This window comes from Micrasema longulum, unplaced genomic scaffold (assembly GCF_059751315.1).
Source record: "Micrasema longulum isolate JH-2025_06_02 unplaced genomic scaffold, ASM5975131v1 h1tg000554l, whole genome shotgun sequence".
NCBI lineage: Eukaryota > Metazoa > Arthropoda > Insecta > Trichoptera > Brachycentridae > Micrasema > Micrasema longulum.
In genome coordinates, this window is record NW_028277750.1 from 169266 (window position 1) to 191946 (window position 22681).

The following is a 22681-nucleotide window of genomic DNA, read 5'->3' on the forward strand; positions in this document are numbered from 1 at the left end:
GGGCCGGGCACAGGGTAAATTCTATGTGTATTCGGCCGGTGGTCAAAGTGTTAACGGACTTAGTCCATTCAAAAAATGGCAAACACATATCCTTATAATACATACAGGCACAATTGAAATAAAATAAATATAAACTTCACTGGTCCATTAGAGTTAAGTCTAATTGTGTAAAATATTAAACTTTGTGACTGTACTGTATGTTTCCTAAATAAAAGAAAGTAAAATAAATAAATAATATAAAGAAAATTAAAGCTAGGACAAAAAAAAATTACTACCTCAAGACAAGATCTGGTTTAACTTAGTGAGTTTTTAAATCTAGAAAGACTTGTATTCATTTTATTTATTTAACACTTTTTATACATATTCAGTTTATATACATATAAGGGCGGGCATATTGCCTTAAGGCAATTTCTTCCTACCTACCCAAACCGTTCAGTTTGAGAAAATTACAAGTACATGGACATATTGAATCTCACAATTTTATACAAAAATTAAAAACAAAGATTAACAAAATAAAAATACACAAAAAATTAACACTACTATGAAGAGAGGAAAGGAGATGGGAAGGAAAGAAGAAGGATAAAGTAACAACTTTAATGATGTTTCTCAGCCAGGACATCTGTCGCCTTCCAACTCCACGCTTTCCCTCGATATTTCCCATCATAATCAGCTGTAGAAGCGTATATTTGCTTCCACGCATGATATGGCCCAGATATGCGAGTTTTCTCTGTTTTATTGAGGACAGTAGTTCTTTTTCGGCACTGGCTCGTCTCAACACCTCCACGTTGGTCACTAAATCTGTCCACGGGATTCTCAGCATTCTCCGGTGAAGCCACATTTCAAAAGCCTCTAATCGGTTCATGGAGTTTACCTTGAGAGTCCATGTTTCAACCCGTAGAGCAGTATTGACCACACATAGCACTATTAAACCTAATTATCATTAAGAAAATAAGCAATATAAACTAAAATTATCATAAAAAACATAACCAAATTATATAGACCTGTAGACGGAGTGAAGTGGTTTTGGTTTCAGAGGTTTTGTTACCAGACTTCACAACAAAGGTAGCCTGCAATCTTGTACATCTTCTTGGTACCTTTATACCTATCAGCCTCGTTAAGTTAGGGACGTCGTTTGTGCAAAAATGCACGACTTCAATTTGAACAACTTTATTTTATCAAAAATATTAATACCATCAAAACTCTTTATTGCTCACTAGTTCGACCCCATCTAGAATACGCTTCTCCTATTTGGTCTCCATTCTACAGGACTCTTAAATATTGACCATATCGAGTCTGTCCAACACCGTTTTCTAAGAAAAGTGGCATGGTTGCTCGGATTACAAAGGGGTAATTATTCCTATTTTGAAATAGAGCAATCTCTTAATCTGTCTTCATTGGAGAGACGTAGAACTGAGATGGACCTTATATGCATTTTCAAAATACTTAATGCTTTAAGTGATGTCCTATCTCTATTGCAATCAATTTCTTTTCATGTTCCCAACCGTGTCACCAGAAGTCAAAATCTGCTATTTATAAAATTTTTAAGAGCAACTTTGGTTTTTATGCCGCAATGTCCAGAATGTGTAGATTAGTCAATTCATCACACGACTTGGAATTTTTTGGGATAGATCTTTCGGCTTTTCGTAGATCTCTTCGCGACTAAACAATGTGGGATGAAGTTGGATTGGCAAGTTTTAGGTCTTTCGTTTTTTTGAATATATTGTATACAATTATTGTTTTGCCCTTGTTTGTCTTTGCTAATTAGTTTTATGTTCTTTTTGTTCAGTTTCTTGCATTTATGTTTCTTCATGTAACTGTTGTAATTGGCTTAGGCCGTATATATAATAAATAAATAAATAGTGGCGCGTCGCCTTTTTATCGTCTATATGTGTTTATTTCTATTTAATATTAATCATATTATTTTGTATTTTCAGGACTGGTCAGAAAGAACATGTCCAATTGGGAGTCTCGGTTCCTGGACTATTTAAGTGACTTGTGCATATCAAATAAAAAAGCTATAGCCGTTACGCAGGAGCTGATCTGCAAGAGTGTTCTATGTGCCAAAAATTCTGATATTCTTATAGAGACAAGGTAAAAACACCTATTTTTCTAATTATATGCATACAGAATCATGTTATTCTTGTCGCATACTATTCCAAACTTACAGTTCACATGCAATTGGCGTTAGCTTCTAATAGCTTCTAATACATTAATATTTACGCATTAACTTTGTGATCTTATTGTGTATAACCACTTACCGAGTAGGTAAAAACACCATATTTTTATTTATTTATTGACGGACTTATGCAGTCCATTCCAACAATGGTAAATACAATTACTTCATGTTCTTAAAATAAATATTTAAAAAATCTTTGATTATTGAGTACATGAAAATAACATTTTTATATGGATAAATTGTATGCATTTATTTATTTGATATGTAATATATTTTCTTTACTAACTTTGTATACTATGTGGAAATCTGTTATTAGTTCTGAGTTTATACACTATATCTGTTTGTTTACTAAAAATATGTATGTAGAACTGTTGATTTCCCAAATAAAATAAAATAAAATAAAATAAAATAAAATAAAATAAAATAAAATAAAATAAAATAAAATAAAATAAAATAAAATAAAATAAAATAAAATAAAATAAAATAAAATAAAATAAAATAAAATAAAAAAAAATAAAATAAAAAAAAATAAAAAAATAAAAAATAAATAAATAAAGGTTCTAATAAAATAAAATACAACTAAACAAAATTAAAGCTAGGACAAAAAAAAAAAAACTATCTCAAGACAATATCCGGTCTATTTTAATGATTTTTTAAATCTATTAAGACTTTCACCAAAAAAGTCCAGATCTTGTCTCGAGTTTACAATACGACACAATCGGAACATTGGTGCATGCAAGCCATAGTTTGTGCTGTGTTGATCAAGGAACAGCACATTATTATTTCTCAACCGGCGGATTGGAACATTGAATGCCACTTGTTCCAGTAACGACGCTGCATCAATTAAGCCATTTAGTAAATTAACATAAATATGAAGTCAATGTTATTTCTACATTTTTGTAGACTTGAGATTTTGAACATTGACTCCATGATTCTCTGTAAGTGTAGTCTCCCCTCTCGAGGCCAATCACCCATGCTACTTTTCTTAGCAGACGATGCTGCACCGATTTGATATGTATCCAGCCTACAAAGAAGGGAGACCGGATGAAATTATATGCATGCCGAATGATGTTATTCTTGTCACATACAAATAGAAACTTACAGTTCACATTGGGGTTAGATTCTAATAGCTTGTGTCCTATCAACACATGGTTTCATGTCTTATAAATAAAAAATACATGAATATTTCAAGCATCAACTTTGTGGTCTAATTGTATATAACCACATATCGAGTTTTCTATGTCTGTCTGTCTTTTCTTTGACGTTGGTGTTGGTTACTAACATCATGTGTTCTGTCACCACATTGGTTTCATATATTTGTGCAACCGCTATGGTGAAGGTGTATACAATTACAGTACAATTAGTGTCGGAAGAGACGGGAACGTTTCGAAACCAGCAGACATAGAAAAGTGGTCATATACAATAATTTATTAACATTTAATCAATATTTTTCTAAACAAATTTTAAACAAAAGGACTGGATTCAACTCGTTCTCGGTCCGAGGAGTAAAAAATGGAAAAATGTTTTCAGGCGTTGCCTAGTATTTAGGTAAAATAATTCAGTTGGGTGAATCTCACCCGCATCAATAAAGGTTTCAGCTCTTCAACTTCACAAAAGTTATTTTTTAGAAAAATAATGCATTTATTTTAAAATATATTATTAAATTATACTTTGTTTCCTGGAATACGTGATTTTTTATTTCTTTATTTAACATGTTAGACATAATTTTAAATTGTACATTGGTGGATTTGTTGCCAAATGGCAACTTCTTCCAACCAACTGATGAAGATGATTTCACTAAATGGAGGTATTATTTAGTAATTTTTTTATTTTTGTTTTATTGCTCAAAAAACTTATATTTTTTTAAGTACTAATGTTGTATTAATTTTTTTATTATTATTATTTAGTTATTCTCAACTTTACTGTGTTATATTTATATTTAGTAAATAAGATTTTCTCATGGTTATTGCTATCTTTATTTAGAAATGTTATGTTTCTTTTTAACTTTTTGTATTATATGTTTACTAAATTGTTTAGTTTTAATTATTCCATTATTTCAAATGATGTACTACATGATTATTGTGCACTGCTGTGATTATTTCTGTAAATTATTATTTTTTTGTAAAAGGTTCTTTGAACCGTTGATAATAAGGTCATAAGCCCTATAAATGCCTAGACTTCCATATTCCCTTCTCAAAAATGTTTTCCCTCTGTGTTGCTATAAATTTAAATATTTTTTTATACTTCAAATTTCAGACTGATGAAGACCCACTATGTGCAGGATATCAGGGAAGCAGTGGATGAAGAAAGTGATCTATTTGAAGAAAAGATGTCGCCTATAACTTGCGTGGAAGACGAGGTCCTGCTTGTATGGGATAATAAAAAGGTATCAATAAACTTTTTTTTCCCAACTGACATTTCTTAGTAGAACTGTATTTAAATGAGGAAGTTCGGTGGTTTTGTTTTTTTTTTTTTGTTAATAGACTATTAAACTGAGTCAAAAATTTTATATTTTATTATCAGCGCTATGATTTTTTTTAAGTTTTGTATTTCTGAAATTACTCCACATGTGACGTCAGAGGTTCTTTTTCGCTTATTCGCTGTGAGTTCTGCCGATTGGTCCGTTGACAGTAAGTAAGCCGGATATCTTTCACAGCTCTTTTATCCATTGGTTGATTCATATGAACTATAGTCCTTAAAATAAAGCTTGATTAGAATGACAGTTGCCAGCAAAAGTGACGACATAACTTTGTAGTAACGTCTAAGGAGTGATTTATATTGACGCACAAAAAATCATTCCTATCCGGCATGTTAATTTTTTTTTTTATACAATGCTTGACACATAAATCAATATAAATGTATAAAATCGGCTTTAAACCTAAAAAAAAACTCAAATAAACCCAATTATTTACGACGTTCCTACAAGGTTACATTATTTTGCAAAAATGTTAGAGATGAGACAAATTGATCAATGTAAATTGATCGAATAAAAAAATTATGCATTTGGTGTTGTTCATGAAAAAAGTATAAATGTCTTATTTTTTGGTGAATGTCTTAAACACACTATAATAGGCTGGTTTTTGCGTTTTTATATAAATTTTCGGAAACAGAGTTTCATGTTTGTATGAAAAAACTGATAAAATCGATTTGATCATTAATTTTCCATCGCTAGTGACATTTGTTTGACAGTTGTCATTTTAATCAAGCTATATTTTTAGGACTATAGTGACGTTGTTAAAAGTATTTATTTTTTTGAAAAACTTTTTTATTGTACATTTTCAAGAAACTATGTAGCACAGTTTAATGCTCTAATTTTTACTACGCTCAAGAAAATATATTTGTATCTAATTCCCCGCAGGGCTGAAGTTCCTAATTATGATAAGTCGAATTTGTTGCCTGTGTCCTGGCGGATGAAAAATACAGTTCTGTGTGTGAAAAAGAACCAGCAATCGCGCCACCTACCAGAAGATGACACTGACTAACTTGGTGTTGAGTCCTCTTCCTTGTCCGCGATCAGCTCACGCTGTCAGGGAAATGGGTGATCAGGAACACTGCGGGCACACAATTTCCTCTGGAGGCGGGGATGATGAAAAACGGCGATGGATGATGTTTGCGGCGTTGTGCGAGTAATAACTCAAACGGCGAAATAGCGGAAAAACTTTTTACAATGCAAAAAACGTGCATACATAAACAGTTGAAAAAGCAAAGAGAACGCGCGCGAGCCACGTAGAGTTGCCAAACCCAAAATGTCCCGTCAGGCGTAGCAACCTCACAAAACCACAATTAGCCAGTATCTACTTACATATTAATCAATTTCATTGATTCCAAACTTTCATAATTTTCTTTGTTATCAAAAACGCACTATCCTGGATACAATCTAAACATATAAACTCTCTTTTTTTCTATGATATATTTTGTTGCCCTTTAATAATAAGGAATATTTTTATGTTCTTTTAAATATTTTTTATTTCCTTTTTTAATTACTATAAAAAAAAAAACCATATAATCTTTTACAGAATATTTTATTTTCTCTTTCTTATGTTGCACAAAAATATTATAACCGTCTTTTTATTATAGGAGCAAAGATTCATTGAAATTTTCTTGTATACCCACGAACAGGCCATGCCTTTGTGGGATTTTTTGTTTACTATTTTTACTATTAATATGTATTTCATTGCTATGTAATTATCCTTTATTTTTTGTATGCTCTGTTTTACCTCTTATGTATATTGTAAAAAAATACATAAAAAAAAAAAAAAGATTCTCCCTGGCTAAAATAGATCGAAACAAACTATCGGCTCAACCAACCTGTTGCGAAATACGTTTTTTTATTCCTAAAGAAAAAATATATATTTTGTGAATTTCATTATCTGACCAGTTTTTGTTTTTGCAGAAGTCCCGAAGTCTCCAGAAATTGGCTTCCGCGACTCATGACGTCGAGGCCCTGGCCATCCTGGAGTACTACCGTCACCAGCTCAACCTGTTCTCCAACATGTGCCTCAACCGGCAGTACCTCGCTCTCAACAGCCTCTCTCAGCAGCTCCACATCGATCTGATACTCAAGTACATGGCTTTGTATTACGCATAACCCAAAACTTTACTCTTACCATGCATTAGCAGAATCATGCAATCATCATGCAATCGTCATGCAATCATCATGCAATCATCATGCAAGCATCATGCAATCATCATGCAATCATCATGCAATCATCATGCAATCATCATTTTAAAAAATAAGAGAGATATATCAAGTCTTGTGTCCTATGTCGACTAGTGTGACATCACAGCCACACAAGAGTTAAGGAAGCTTGAGTAGCTTCGAAACCGGTCGGTAATAAAAAGTAAAATAAGTGGTTAAAAACAAAGTGGTTTTATTTTAATTTTAATTACAAAGTTAGTGCTACAAATATGTTTTCTAAAAATAATATTTATTTGAATTTTCAGATGCATGTCCAACGCGACAATGCCGTTTGAACTGCGGGCGTCGTTCTGTCGCCTCATGCTACATCTACACGCCGACAGAGATCCCCAGGAGCCGGTCACCCCTGTCAAGTATGCCCGGCTCTGGAGCGAGATTCCAACCAAAATCAGCATTCATGAGTAAGGATTCATCCTCGTAATTAATTAGAATCGGATTCAAAATAGTTTTGTGTGCGAAATAGAATTAGAATCCTGGACGCATATTCGTAAATACTTGACGGAAATACGTCTCCTGTTCAGGATGTTTCGGAGTTGTTTGGGCACTCATTATAAATTAGCGCTGTTCGATTTCCTAACACCACAAAATCGCCCCTGAGTAGTGTCTGCTAATGTCACTCAACGTAAGCATTCTCGTTTACATTGTAATATCTCCGGCAGCGTCAGCACATATCATCCTGTCTCTGGTATTCTGATTGGAAGAGCAGTCAGGCAGCTGAACATGATCACTTTGGAGATCGACATCTTTCACATCAGTGAAACTATGTTTAAGAGGCAAATACTCTTGCTATTGGAGAGTATTATATCTTAATAATGTCAAACTATTGCTCAAGGGTTTCTGGTTTAATATGTTGTACCAATATTACGCTTTATTTTATTTTATTTATAATGTTATTTTGGTAAATAAATAAATTTGAATTTGAAAAAAAAATCAAGATATTTTTTTAAGTAGTCAAGGACTACGCCATAAATGTCGTATAAAAGAACTGGGTTTGTACTGGGATGGATAACCTGTCAGGTATCTCCATCCGATACGTCTGCTATTTACGAAGCCATTTTAGATGGATTCCGAAATATACAGAAATGGATATCACATCAGGTATTTACAAATATGCCTCTCGGACGAGTGTTTTCCACTCAATATGGAAAATAACAATATTCTCAAGGTAGTGGCTGGCGCGTTCGTCCACCATGCTTGTTGAGGTTTCGGGTTGGATTCCTGGGAATGTCGACGAAGATCAAGAAGAAATCATATGAAGATTCTGCCATGTAGCAAAACGGTTGGCGCATTTGCCTGCCATGCTTGAGATCCCGGGTTCGAATCCTGGCAAGGACGAAATAAATTATTCAACAATATTTTAAGCTTGTTTAAATTTTTGCATATATGGGCTAGATTCAACCCCCTATACAGATAAATATACCTGTAGCTTAAAGCTGAAAGGCTGGAAATCACATTTTTTGCAAAATTGAGTTATGAATGTCATTTTGTTCATATATTCAGATTCTATTAATGCTAAAAACATCGGAGTCCTCCGGTATACCACTACTGGAATAGCTTGTTCTAAAACACCAGTACTGCAGTAATAATACCCTGCTGGTTTAAAGCAGTGGATGCCGAATAAATTCCACAATTTTTATAACAAACTGCCTCTGACGCAGCGAGGGATTTTGCGCAAGATGAAGTCTTAATGTCATAATCAACCGTACTTAACCATTATGTCATTTACAATATTTGAGTTTGTCCAAATGTTCGTAGACAAGACTGGATTTCACCCCCTCGGGAGTCATTAAGATTTAAAAAAAATAAAATACAACAAGAATGGAGAATACCAGGTCATAAGCCCTGTAAATGCCTAGACTTCCATATTCCCTTATTTAAGGTATTCTCCATTCCTGTTGTATTTTTTTAATTTTTTTAAATTATGTTATTTCTTTTGCCGTTAATTTCATTATTTTACTTTGCTTTTTTCACATACTGTTTACTTTCAATGACTGTTTTATTGCTATTAACATCATGACATTAAATTTATATGTTCCTGTTATTTTCATAAATAATTAATGTTTTAATTAATGGCACGTAATTTAATGTTTTTGCCTAGAGAATGTTTTATAAATACATTGTTTTTCATTCAATATTCTACATTACTTTTTGTACTAAAGTCCGAGGAGGAATTAGGGCGACAGCCGGGCGGTTGGAACAAAAAACATCAAAGCCCCATAGTTATTTGATAGTCCATAATTAAAATATTTTTATTCTCAAATATTCTTATCAATAGCCTATAAATTAAAAAAAACAGCAATAAATTGTGTTTTTACTTCGAGAGATACATTTAAAACAGTTTTACAACTTCAAACCGCTTTCCTGAACAATTTACCAAATGTGACTTCCAGAATTTCAGCTTTAAGGTACAGAAATTACAACAGAGATTGAGGACATGTTGAAGAAGGAAATGTAGAAGTCTAGGCATTTACAGAGCCAAATCAAAACATAAAAATAACTGGTGAAAGAAGTATAAAAAATTAAAAATGGTGAAATAATTCAGTCAGATGAATTTCACCCGCATCATTAAGCGTTTCAGCTCTTGAACTTCACAAAAATCAACAGATAGGAGAATTGAAGGAATTTAAGAAATGTGGATGTTCAAACATGGACAGAATTGTAAATGTTACACAATTTGTAAAGTGTCCATTTAAACCAGGTCAAACCCTGTAAATGCCTCGAATTCTATATTCCCTTCTCTAAAATGTTCTTCAACATCATCGTCATTCCCTTTGATCACCCAATGGTGCATAGGGCACTGCATTGGTACGCCAATCGCAGCGTATCTCGATCATTTTCATTACATGAGGTTAAGATGATCAGTCTTACGCTTCAGATGCCAGTCCAGGGACTATGAAATATTCTAGTGTAAAAACTCCTTTTTAAATCAATATTTCATGCCAACCATGTCGGGAATCGAAGCCGAGACCTTTTGAATGGTAGGCAAACACCGCGAGGCCGACTTCATCTCTGTTATAATCTATTAATGAAATATTCATTTAAGGGGTGTTTTCGAGTTATTAAAAAGCTTTGAAAAAAGAAATTGTGAGATTTCTAATTATGCTTCACCAACTTAATGGAGAATTCTAAGTTTGCGGTGTCTATAGTCCTTAAAATATAGCTTGATTAGAAAGACAGTTGTCAAACTAATTTCATTAGTGATGGGAAATTACTGATCACTGATCAAATCGATTTTATCAGTTATTTCATGCAATCATGAAACTCTGTTTCCGAAAATTGATATATTCCTCCGTACAAAAAAGTACACTATATTTTACATCTTTAACCCAAGTCAGCTTTTTTAGTACTAAAACAAGCTTGCAGACTACAAATATTTTTTTTAAATTGTCTATTTGGAAATCAGTATTTGGAACATTATTTCTGAAGGACTGTTTTTCTTTGATAGGATGCCAAAACGCAAAAACAAGCTTATTACAGTGTGTTTAACACAAGTATTCACAAAAAAAGAGGACATTTATACTTTTTTCATGAACAACATCAAATGAATTATTTTTTTATTCGATTAATTTACATTGATCAATTTGTCCATCTCGTAACGTTTTTGGAAAATGATGTAACCTTGTAAAAACGTCGTTAATAATTAGGTTTATTTTAGTTTTAAAGCTGATTTTATGTATTAATGTTGATTTATGTGTCAAGCATTGTATTAAAAAAATTAATTAACATGCCAGATACGAATGATTTTTCGTGTGTAAATCATAAATCACTTCTTAGGCGTTACTACAAAGTTATTTCGTCAGTTTTTCTGACAAATGTCATTCAAATCAAGCTATATTTTAAGGACTATAGTAGTATAATTGAATTTTTTTTCCAAGATTTAGAGACGGTTTTGAATTACGCTATTATGTAAGTAGGTAGGTTTTTATGTATAGTTTATTTTGGCATCAATAACTAATTTTCCGTTTTTGGTGGAGATTTCTAAGTTTGCTTTTAATACCCTCAAATATTTTACTATCCTTGGACTGGCAGAAACGAGTTGTAGTGCTGTGCTAGTGTCACACCCTGCTCTGCAACAACATGATTCCCATTTTCTATCACAGTTATTTACGACGTTTTGAAAATGGTGTCAAAAAACAAAAATTTAATAGAAAATTCTCTATTTATTTGAAAAAAACATACTTTTCTTTACTGAATCCTATCATCATGACGGCGTTACTTTATCATATTCATCTTTTCCGTAAACTGGCCAATGGACCATCGAATGTGAGTTCTTTCATCTTCATATACGCTGCTCCAAATTAAACTATGCTAAAACTAAATTAATAGGTGTTGTAAGGAATTTTTCAATATTTTTTTATGCAATTGGCTGAGGTATTTAAATTAAGACTTTTTCCGCGGTCTTTTGGGGTTATTTATTTTGTTCATCAACGCTCAAGGGACATTTACAAAAAATCAAATTATAAAATATATATTCGCTCGAGGCCATTTCTTCCTACCTACCCAAAACGTTCAATTTCAGAAAATCAGCGGTATATGAACATATTGTTGGTATATTAATCATTTCATTATAAAACGAAATATTAATAAAATTGACTAAATATCTACACTACACTATGAAAACAGGATGTGGTAAAACAGAGATGAAAAGAAAAATGGAAATATTCAGGATGTGACGTGATTTGAATGTAAATAAAGATGGGGCGTCTCTGACATTCTTTTTCTTCTTTTCCACATCCGCTCCTAAGTGAAGCATGTGGACATCACCAGTTGCCTCCAACATCTATCGCCAGCCAGCATTTTTGCCTCTTCTCACGTCAATCCAGCACCCCTTAATTCCGCCGAATAAAGTCGAAAGGTCGTCATTGACGGCCTTCCAGGACGGCGTGAGCCCGCAGGTTTTAAAGAAGAGGCAAGTCGTGCAGCACGTATTCTCAAGACGCTCGTTATATATACTCTGACATTAGTGAGTTGATTATTCCGTAATCGAGCAGCTACTACTGTGAAAGAGGAGGCAAAAAAATTCGACCGGTGAATGGGTATTGAAATGGTTCTCTCGTTACTAGAACGAACAGTTGGCCCATGCTGTGATGGAGGTTGGAACAGCTCGACGCCTTGACAAATAGGTATTTCCAAACAAACAAAGACATACAAAAATAGGTCGATGGTTACATTGCATCATTTTCTTTTCGCACAGAATTCACTTCGTCACTGTCATCTATGACCCAAAGTCATAGATAACCGTGACGAAAATTTTGAAATTTAAATAATTAACAGTATTTTCACCAATGAAGATTGAATTTTGTAAAAAATATTGGAAAATTCATTACTACACCTAATATAATAATATAGTTTTGTTGATTGAATTCCTGTCAAACAAAGTAATTAAAAATGATCGCCTCTATTCCATTCCGCTACATTTCTCAAACTATGAATATGTTGAATGTAAATAATCTACATACAAATCAAAGGAAGTCTGTAAGTTTTAGCATAGTTCATAGCTTTTGATATAACCTCATTTTTCTATTTTTATTCATTGTTATTACACCTCTCTTATATTTCCATGTTCTTGTCCTTTTATCTTGATAATTTATAAAATAATACTTTTTTCTGTACGTACATGACATTATATCTTTAATATTACTCTCAACTGCCACCTGTGTAGACCCTATTGTGATGGGTCCCCATTAATTCTTACCTTCTCTCTTTTGAACTATATTTTCAAAATTTACTTTTGTTTAGATTTTATGGTTTCAAAGTATACCCACAAACAGGTCGAAACTTTGCGGTATTTTTTGTTGTTTGTTAATGCGTAAAATGTGTTAATATTTAGTACAGTAAAACTTCAATTATCCGGGTCAATGAGCACCAGACATTATCCGGATACGCAGAAATCCGGATAATTGATTAACCGCTAAATTAAGACAATGTTTTGTAAGAAAATGCAAAATTTACTCAAAGATAACTTTTTGAAATAATACAGCGAATTGGAATCACATTAAAAACTTACTTGTGCATTGCAAAGAATTAATTCCTATGTGTAGGTGCAGTGTGTCAACTAGCCCCATTTAAAATAAATAAATTCTTAAGCTAGGGTTTCCTAGGACAGCGGTGCCCGTATCTTAACGGCCGTAGTGAACGGTGATGCGGTGGACAGCCGTCGTAATGCTGACTAGAGAGTGGTTTCATAAGAAAACGGTGTTATTAACACCACTAGGAACAAGTAACCTAGGAAACCACTCTCTAGTCACTGTTACGTCGGCTGTCCACCGCATCACCGTTCACTACGGCCGTTAAGATACGGGCACCGCTGTCCTAGGAAACTCTAGCTTTATAGTCCTTAAAATATAGCTTGAATAGAATGACAGCTGTCAAACTAATTTAATTAGTGATGGGAAATTACTGATCACTGATCGAATCGATTTTATCAGTTATTTCATGCAATAATGAAACTCTGTTTCCGAAAATTGATATAAAAACGCAAAAACAATTATAGTGTGTTTAACACAATTATTCACCAAAAAATATGACATTTATACTTTTTTCATGAACAACATCAAATGAATTTTTTTTTTTTATTCGATCAATTACATTGATCAATTTGTCCATCTCTAACGTCTTTGCAAAATGATGTAACCTTGTAGGAACGTCGTTAATAATTAGGTTTATTTTAGTTTTTTTAGTTTAAAGGTGATTTTATATATTAATGTTGATTTATGTGTCAAGCATTGTATTAAAAAAAAAAAATTAACACGCCAGATACTAATGATTTTTCGTGTGTCAATATAAATACCTCCTTTGACGTAACTATAAAGTTATGTCGTCACTTTTTCTGACAAACATAATTTTAATCAAGCTATATTTTAAGGACTATAGTTCAGAAAGAACAGTTCTGACAGCATTGCAAATGTGCCACGAATAAAGGGGCTAGTTGACACACCGCACCTACACATAGGAATTAATTTGTTGCAACATGTGCAATTTTTTTTTATTATAATATCTGCTTTATTTTTTATTTCCTGATAACGATCCGATTAGGCTATCCGGATGACTGGAGTCTGGATAAACGGAGTTCTACTGTATAAGGTAAAATTGGTGAATATGGTATCACGGGGAATACGCGCACCAACACGTAGGACCTTTTCATTAAAAAATTGTACCCATATTGCGGTAATCTTCAATTTTACTTGTCAATGAGGAAGTTCGGTGGTGTTTTAAATTTGTACATATCGTATTATCAGCGCTTTGATTTTTTAAAGTTTGTATTTCTGAAATAACTCCGTGTGTGATAAAAATATTTTTTTTTTGAAGGAAAAAACGAGATTTGTATCAAAATATTTTCATCATCCTTTTTTGCCAACCATTCTTCAACTGTGTGTCACTTATAAACGACTCATTTTATTAGGATCAATGTTATATTGATCAATTACATGTCTCAAGCCGCGTCGAACTTCTTTGCGAACGGATTGCTATGTATTCGACGTCATTCAGATAAACATGCGCAAATTTTTACTTCTCCAGAAGTAATTAAAGCTAAAACAAGCAAATTTGCTTATTCTTAGAGTTGGGGGTCAGTGCTATGCAAGCTCCTGACGTCGCCGCGACCTGTGAAGATCTATTGTGAAGATATCTTGAATAGTGCTCGCCCTCAAAGCCTGGGTATATAAAGAGCCTGGCTACTGTGTGGAAGGCGAGAGTTTACATTTTGCTAAATCTCCCCCTCCAAGCCCAGATCCGTACAGTATCAGGCTATTAGGTAGGGAGCAAGCTCTTTAACATCTGCAGGTTTAACCAGTGGTCCCCCGAGGATGAGGCTCCTTTTATGATGTAAAGCATCGCATTCACATAGAATGTGTATTGGTGTTTCCTAATCTGCACTGCAGAACCTACATCTAGAAGTTTGGGAAAGGTTCATTCTAGCGCGGTGTTTGTTCAATCTGCAGTGCCCTGGGCGGGCTCTAGTGATAACCCTCACTTGATGAGGCTGAGCTTTATTAGGTCAAAAGCAAAACTTTGCGAGTTTCCATATATAAAAAATACGAAAAAAAAGCGTACCCGTGAAAAGCCACTCCGTATCTTTCCACTTGTAAAAAATATAAAAAAACAAAAATAATATTTTTTCTTTTCTTTTAAATTTACATTTAATTACTATTCATTTTATGTTTGAGAATCTTTTTTAACTTACTGTGATGCTACTTGTGAAAACCTGTAATTGGCTTATTTGTTATTTGTTTTGTTATATAAATATGAGATAATTATAGCTGTTGGTTATCCAAATAAATAAAATAAAATAATAAAAATAAAGTAGAACATATCAAAAGGAAAAAAATGTTTATTCTATATGTGCTGTTTTTCTTAGTTAAAGAAAGGTACTCTACGAAACACAAAGAATTTATTTTCTTACACGCGAAGTAAGTGAGTTGACTTCGCGCAGTGCCATATTCCCCCATTTTGCTTTAAAAATACTTTTTTTTGTATTATATTACCAGTTTGTAGTTGAATCTTGTATAAATTGTCCAAAATTACTGAGTTGCATGCTTAATAACGACATAATCTATTTCTCTGTTATAAGTTATAAGCTTCTTATACCCTGTAACCCTTATAACAGGTTATAAGCTTAGACTATACCCTGTCTGCGTAATCTATAAGTTTGAAAGCACTACAATTAATGATATTAATCATACACGTATTACAAATACTTGATTTATTACCTTCAAAAGTATTCAATTTATGTAGGCACAGCTTTGTGCAAAAAATTCAATATTTTACTTTGTAATATTAATTTTGTACCTGAATACTTCTCCATTAAGGTAACGATACACATGTTCCAGTGTGAGTACAATAGGTCAAACTTTAGCCACGGTTCTCCCCTCCCCTGGTGAGCATCCTCAGAACTGCTAATAATCATGCTGAGCTGTTGGACTCGCTCCACACCACTCTTGCTGCTATCAAATTAGCTATCCTAATCATCGAATGGCCATCCTCACAATTCTCCCCTATTTGATGTGTTTCTCCATTCATCTTCACTTTGTTTCCTTTTCTTTTTTTTAGAATTAATTACATGCTAAGTGTAATAGTTGTGAGTTTATTTTTGATATTTTCTATGATATTTTATATGTACTTTTAACTATATATTGTAAGAGCCCTCTGGGCGTTTATTTCTCGTTTCTTTAACAAAATCCGTAAGTTATTATTATTGAATTGTACTTCAATGATCCTTGCTTAAATAATAATCTTCTTTGTATATTCTCACATGAAAAAAAAAGTATATTGTTAAGTGTCTTTGAAAAACTATATTTTTTAAATATTTTTTTTATTAATAAATTTCATAAAAGGTACATGTTTTTTAAAAATTCTATACAGATCACTGTAACTCTCCAAAAATGCAATTATATATTTTTAGATTAATGTTTGTGAAAGTAAATTATTCCGTCAAATCCCAAAAGGAACACTCCCACACTACCAGGAGTCAAATTAGAGGATGGGCCATGGGTCTACCACAAACTCTGAATTCGGGCAGAAAAATTCAATATATTACCCGAATATTGCAAAACCTTGACCAGGGACCTTATGCTGGACTCATTCGTCTTTAGAATCGCATGCGACTTCCGTAATTCGACGAGTGACAGCATTCTTGAACCACCCATACGAATGCAGTCGATTGAAAACCAATCGACTTTATCTGAAGTGCCACAAAGCACTCGACATTGACAATCGAATGCGACATCGTAACTCCAGCTGTCAAACTTCCTTGTAAAAAGCTCGGCATTTATGTTTGAATGATGGGTCTGTATTTTTGTTGTACTTAACTTAAAATTTACAACAGTGATCAATATTGTAATGATGACGTATCAACAAATGTGCAACAAATACAACTGTACTTATTTTTAATCCATCATCAAATAAAGTTTCACTAGAATCATGATTCTAAAATTATTTTATCGCTCGTCGTATTTGAGATATACTCGTATATAATACAATATGTTTTTAAAATCAATTAAATGCATATGAAATATTTCTAATAACATGTAGATGTGTGTTATGTCAAAGGCAAATAATAATTATAAATGTTGCATTGTCTCAGTAAAACATTGTCTTATATTTTTTCATAATATTCCATACACAAAATATTCAACGGAAGAAGTCTGACAAGAAACAATAAAAGTTTACGTGTGGCAGGAGAGCCATAAGCCATAGATAAATACGGATTTGTTAGTGTTGCCACTTTCTCATTCGTCTTTGTAATTAAATTGTCGGAGGGTTTTCAAGAATAGCATTATGACAAAGCAATCGAGATGCCCAATCGACTATTGTCGAGTGGGTGATAAAATGTCACATCTTTCCAGCATAAGGCTCCTGAATTCAATTAAATAAATTTGTGGAAAATTAGTTTCTGGTACCTTTTGTATCTTTTTTGGATGATCCCGTGTAAGTTTTATTCGTTTCCGATGTTTCAGCTACCATTGCACCAGCCGTCTTCAGGGTAAATTGTGTGTTTTGTTGAAAAAATATGTGTTTATGTGCTAGTAATTTGCACCGTGTCGCAGTCGGCAGTAGGCACGTTCTGTGTCATTTTTATAGTGTGTAGTGCCGGGAACCATGTTGAGTTAATTTCAGCCCGTCGCCTTTGTTTATGTTACTTGGGTGTTTGTGTATTGCCTCTTTTATTATTCGTGCACTGTAATCTCTAAGTTTGTGCGAAAGCTTTGGTTCGAAGGCGAAAAGATGTCTTATGTCTCTAAAGTGTTCCGCAATTGCAGGTTTTTCAGGGTGCGAATTTAACTTACATGGGATCGCCAAAAAACTATACATATTGGTAACAGAGACTATTCACCTATTGGTTACCGAGTTTAAATAGAAAAAAATTAGAAAATTTACCAAAGCACCTTCTCAAATAATAAATAGTATAATTGAAATATTGTACAACTCTATAAAAATGTCTGCCTTAAAACAGATTGTAACTAGTTAGGCAGCTGCACATAATTCAGAGAAATATATTACCTGAAACATGTGGTAGATAGAGAAATTGTAATTTTTGTTAATAAACCATGTTTTTTATATCCTGAAAATACTTTTAAATTTATACTTATTTATTATGCTTATTTCCCATATGGGCATATTCCAAAGTTCGCTCGACCCTCTTGTTGATTTAACGAAGTAATAGATTTAATTAATAATGTTTTATTTTTAGCTACGCATCGAACAAGTCAAGTCCGGATCCTAACAAGGACGCAGTGAGAGCCAAGTTTGCATCTACGATTCAGTTTGTAGAAGACTATTTGTGCAAGGTGGTTACAAGTATGTGGTCGTTTGCGGATCACGACCAGAACAAACTCACCTTTGAGGTCGTCAAACTGGCTAGGGACTTGATATACTTCGGTTTCTACAGGTAAGTTTACATATTCATCAATATTTTGTGTCAATTCTTAGTAATTGGTGGATATTAATGTGACTGCGGTAACATTTCTTCTAGTGTTCCCCAAGGAACTTTACTTGGACCCATAATATTTCTTATTTATATAAATGATATTTATTTGATTAAATACATCAAAACATTCCAAAATATTAAAAGAGAAGAAAACCTTGGTTCCAGGGATAAAAAAGTATACAAACTCTTATTTAAATTTGGGCTAAGGAGATAAAAGTGGAGTTAGATAATTTTACAAAAAATACTATATTTATTTTTCTTTTCTTTGTTAGTAAAGAAATTAAGACTCAAGTATTTGCTATCAAACACGAGGAATATTGTTATTCACTATCAATTCATTTAAATTTTATGAATTAATAAATAATAGAGAATTTAAATTACATTGTTTTGAAAAAGAAAATATGTTACATTCAAAGTTTGAACAGTGAAATAATAAACAAACAAACAACAAACAAACCATCACGCTATTTGTCTTGGTATACAGGCCAAATTATTCCAGCTTTTTACATGCCCATCTTCAAGAATTTTTGTTTAATTTGGTCATGCCGTATCTTTCTTGGTTTTCCTCGTTTTCTGCATCTGTCAGCATCCGCATCGTACATCTTTTTAGCCGTTGTTTCGCCATCCGTTCCATTGAAATATTAAATCTTTACGTTGTTGGTGTTTCTAGCTTCAGTGACTTACTCCGATTGACTAGAACTCTCCTCAGCATCCTGGACTGTGTCTCCGAAGGAGATTTGCTCAGCGAGGCTGGCGTTTCACCCGGGGAAACTGACTGTAAGAATTTTTCTTTAAACATAGTAAAATTGATTTATTTTATTGATTTTATTAGGTAAACAAATAGTATGTACACATATATTGCCAATTTCTTTGTATATTAGTGTAAGAAACTCATGCACACAAAAAAATTGTTTACACTTAATACGATAATTCAAATTATGTTCAATATAATAAATATAAAAGAAACGAAATGAAAAAATATGTACATACTAATAATAATAAAGTTAAATGTCTGCTTCTCTCAAAATTTCTATAATTTTTGACCTAAATTTACATACATTGTCACAAAAAATATCAGCCTCCGTAAATATATTGTTATATTGGTCGCTATTCTAGGTAATGTAGATTGTTTAAAATAGTTTGTTGACGCATAATATTTTGAGTTTGTCTAAATTTTTTTGACAAGGACTGGATTCAACTCCCTGATAATATTAACATATTACAACAGAGACGAGGAACATTTTAATGAAGGTAATATCTACAGGGCTTATGACCTGTCGTTGGCTGGTTTAAGTGGCCACTTTACACACACTGTGTAAGATCCACCATTCTGCCCATATTTTAACATCTATATCCCTTAAATTCTTGCATCTGTTGATGTTTGTGAAGTTTGTGACATTTCTACTCCCAGTTCTTTTTGAAAGCTGTCATTTTCTGTAACATACACTCCCAGGTCGACCCTTTCCATAATTTGGTTTAAGAGTCAGGGGATTTTGAGCATCGAGGCACGAAGTGTCACACAGTAGGTGCGAAGGTTTTCACGGTCACTGTTATCAATATTATGTATCTTTTTTGGGTGATACCGTGTATGTTGGATTTGATCCAACGTTTCGGCTACCATTGCAGGAGCCATCTTCAGGGAAAACTGTGTGTTTTATAGAGAAATGTATGTGTTTATGTACTAGTAATTTGTACCGTGTCTTTTCTTGAGAAATGTGCCTACTGCTGACTGTGACACAGTACAAATTACTAGTACATAAACACATACATTTCTCTATAAAACACACAGTTTTCCCTGAAGATGGCTCCTGCAATGGTAGCCGAAACGTCGGATCAAATCCAACATACACGGTATCACCCAAAAAAGATACATAATATTGTCACACAGTACATGGGCTTTTGCAATATTGATTTTTAAACCCATGTAGAGTAGCCCCCCGGCTGAACCATCAACTATCATCATGTCACGAATTAATTAAGTATACTACTAACTAAATTATACTTGCTTTCCAAGCTGACAAGGAAGAACCCGATAGAATGAAGCTGTGTATGTATACTTTTTCTAAAAATAAATTTGGATATAAAAAAATTAATAATCAGTAACTTATTTAGCAATCACCCTGTTTCTTCAGTTTTAACTTTTATTGCTGTAATAAAATTAAGGAATTAAAAAATAAATAAAAAGGTTCAAAGATAAACATCTGAAATAAATGTGTTTTCTCTACTGAACATTAATAAAATAACAATAAATAATCCACTAATTGGTTTTAATGTTCTATAATTAAAGGTATTTAAGCAAACTTAAAAATCAACTCATTCGAGTCACCTACTTACGTAGTACGACGTGTTTTTCTGATCGCTCCGTTAAAACTGTTTTAAATATTGTTAATTTGTGAAGTTTTGATTATCAGAGGTGATTTTGGGGTAGATTATATATGCTTGCAAATTTTCAAGTAAAGCATTAAACAGAATAATATAATCTTTAGCGTTATTTCTGTGAGTAAAAAGTTTAACTAAGTTAATTGTCACATTTTTGGGATTTATGACAGTTTGCGGGTATGTCTGTTTTGAATTAAATAATTCAACTGATAAAGCAGAGAGTAGATAACGCATTTTACTGCCATCTATTGATAAATATAAAAATAAAAACAGTTACCAATTTAATACTGTTTTTTTGATACTGTATTATAATTACTGAAGGAATAAGATCATTAGTTTTTACTTAATATAATAAGATTAAAAATGAATCCACATACTTTACTTGAGGAAACTAAAATAATAATTGAGGAATTAATACTTGCCACACAGGATCCATCAAAAAAATTTAGCAAGGATCAACAAAATATAGTGAATTTGAAAGCAAATAAAATACTTGCTTTGATGGGTCACATAGCTGTTGATATGGGAGAAAAAAATAAACAAATTGAAAATATGAATACGAATAAAATGCTCGCAGAAGATAGTTATGCAAGAAAACTTACTCTAAATATGGGTACTCTCAATAAGGCGAAGGTAGATAGAAATAGTCTAAACTTTCGAAATGACTATTCTGTTTTAATAACGCCTACAAAAATAAATGAAACAGCTGAGAGTTTACAAAAAAAGTTAACAGAAGGCGTTAAAATATCTAAATTCGGTATAAAAGTGTATGGAATAAAAAAAATATCGAAAAATCGACTAATTGTTAAGTGTTCTAATAAGGCTGATGCTCAAAAACTTAGTGAAATTATAACCAAGGAATTGGATGATGTCGAGGCCCAGGAGATGAAGAAAAGAAAACCTACAGTGATTTTGAAAGGTGTGTTTAATGAATATGAAAAAGAGCATTTATTCAATGATTTGATGGGTCAAAATGAAGAAATAAAAATAATTAAGGATGCGCATTTTGAAATAAAGAAAATTATTAAGAGTAAATACAACGATACTTCAAATTATATTGTAGAAACCGATTGTGCATTGAGAAGACTTTTGGTAAATAAAGGTCAATTATATTTGGGCTATCAAAGGATATATGTTGAGGATGCAAACCCTCTACTGCAGTGTTTTCACTGTTTATTCTTTGGACATTCGTCTGCTAGATGTCTCCACAAAGATAATACAAAACCTAAATGTTCTTTTTGTGCCGATGATCATTCTTATAGAGAATGTATTAAAAAAGACAAAAGCTCACCAATCTGTCTTAACTGCTCTAAATACAATGAAAAAAATGATAAAAAAAATGCTGTAAATCATCAAGCAAATGATAAAACATGTCCTATATATAAAAAAATGCTCTTATTTGCGCAGCAAAAAATTGAGTACTAGATATGGCTTTTTCATATATGGATGAAGATATTGAAATCAATTATACAAGAACAAATAAAATAGAAGACTGGATTATGAAACAAGATGACACAGTCACACACTTGACATGTGTCCAAATTAATATTCGATCTGTTACTAAATATTGGGACTCATTCATGATATATTTTAAAAATTGTTTGGATAAAATTGATGTAATAATGCTGTGCGAAACGTCTCTAAAAAGTGAGTTAGTCAACTTATTTAATATTCCGGGATATAACTCGTATAGTTTTTGTAGAAATAAAAGATCTGGAGGAGGCATTTTGCTTTTCATAGATAAAAATATTGTTTTTCAACCTGAATTAATATGTTCTGTAAATTTTGAGAATATTTTTGGAACACTAACATTAAAAAATAAAACCAAAATTAACCTACTCGCTGCATATCGACCTCCAAATATGAATAAAACTTATTTTCTCAATGAAATAGATCATATTCTTAAAAGTAATTTTCAACATGTGGAAGCAATTCTTATGGGAGACATAAATTTAAATGTGCTCAATACTCAAGATCCTGTGATAATATCATATGAAAACTT

At 32.6% G+C, this 22681-nt stretch overlaps 1 protein-coding gene across 3 annotated transcripts in view; it reads left to right on the forward strand.

The window, feature by feature from the left end:
• Positions 1 to 22681, forward strand: part of Itpr (Inositol 1,4,5,-trisphosphate receptor) — a 151510-nt gene that overhangs the window by 51646 nt on the left and 77183 nt on the right. For all 3 annotated transcript variants that reach the window (XM_088228019.1, XM_088228020.1, XM_088228021.1), the window contains exons 17-22: positions 1935 to 2091; positions 4433 to 4562; positions 6570 to 6739; positions 7121 to 7276; positions 18064 to 18261; positions 18971 to 19077. In XM_088228019.1, the coding sequence (XP_088084145.1) occupies positions 1935 to 2091; positions 4433 to 4562; positions 6570 to 6739; positions 7121 to 7276; positions 18064 to 18261; positions 18971 to 19077 (918 nt within the window). The remainder of the gene's footprint in view (positions 1 to 1934; positions 2092 to 4432; positions 4563 to 6569; positions 6740 to 7120; positions 7277 to 18063; positions 18262 to 18970; positions 19078 to 22681) is intronic.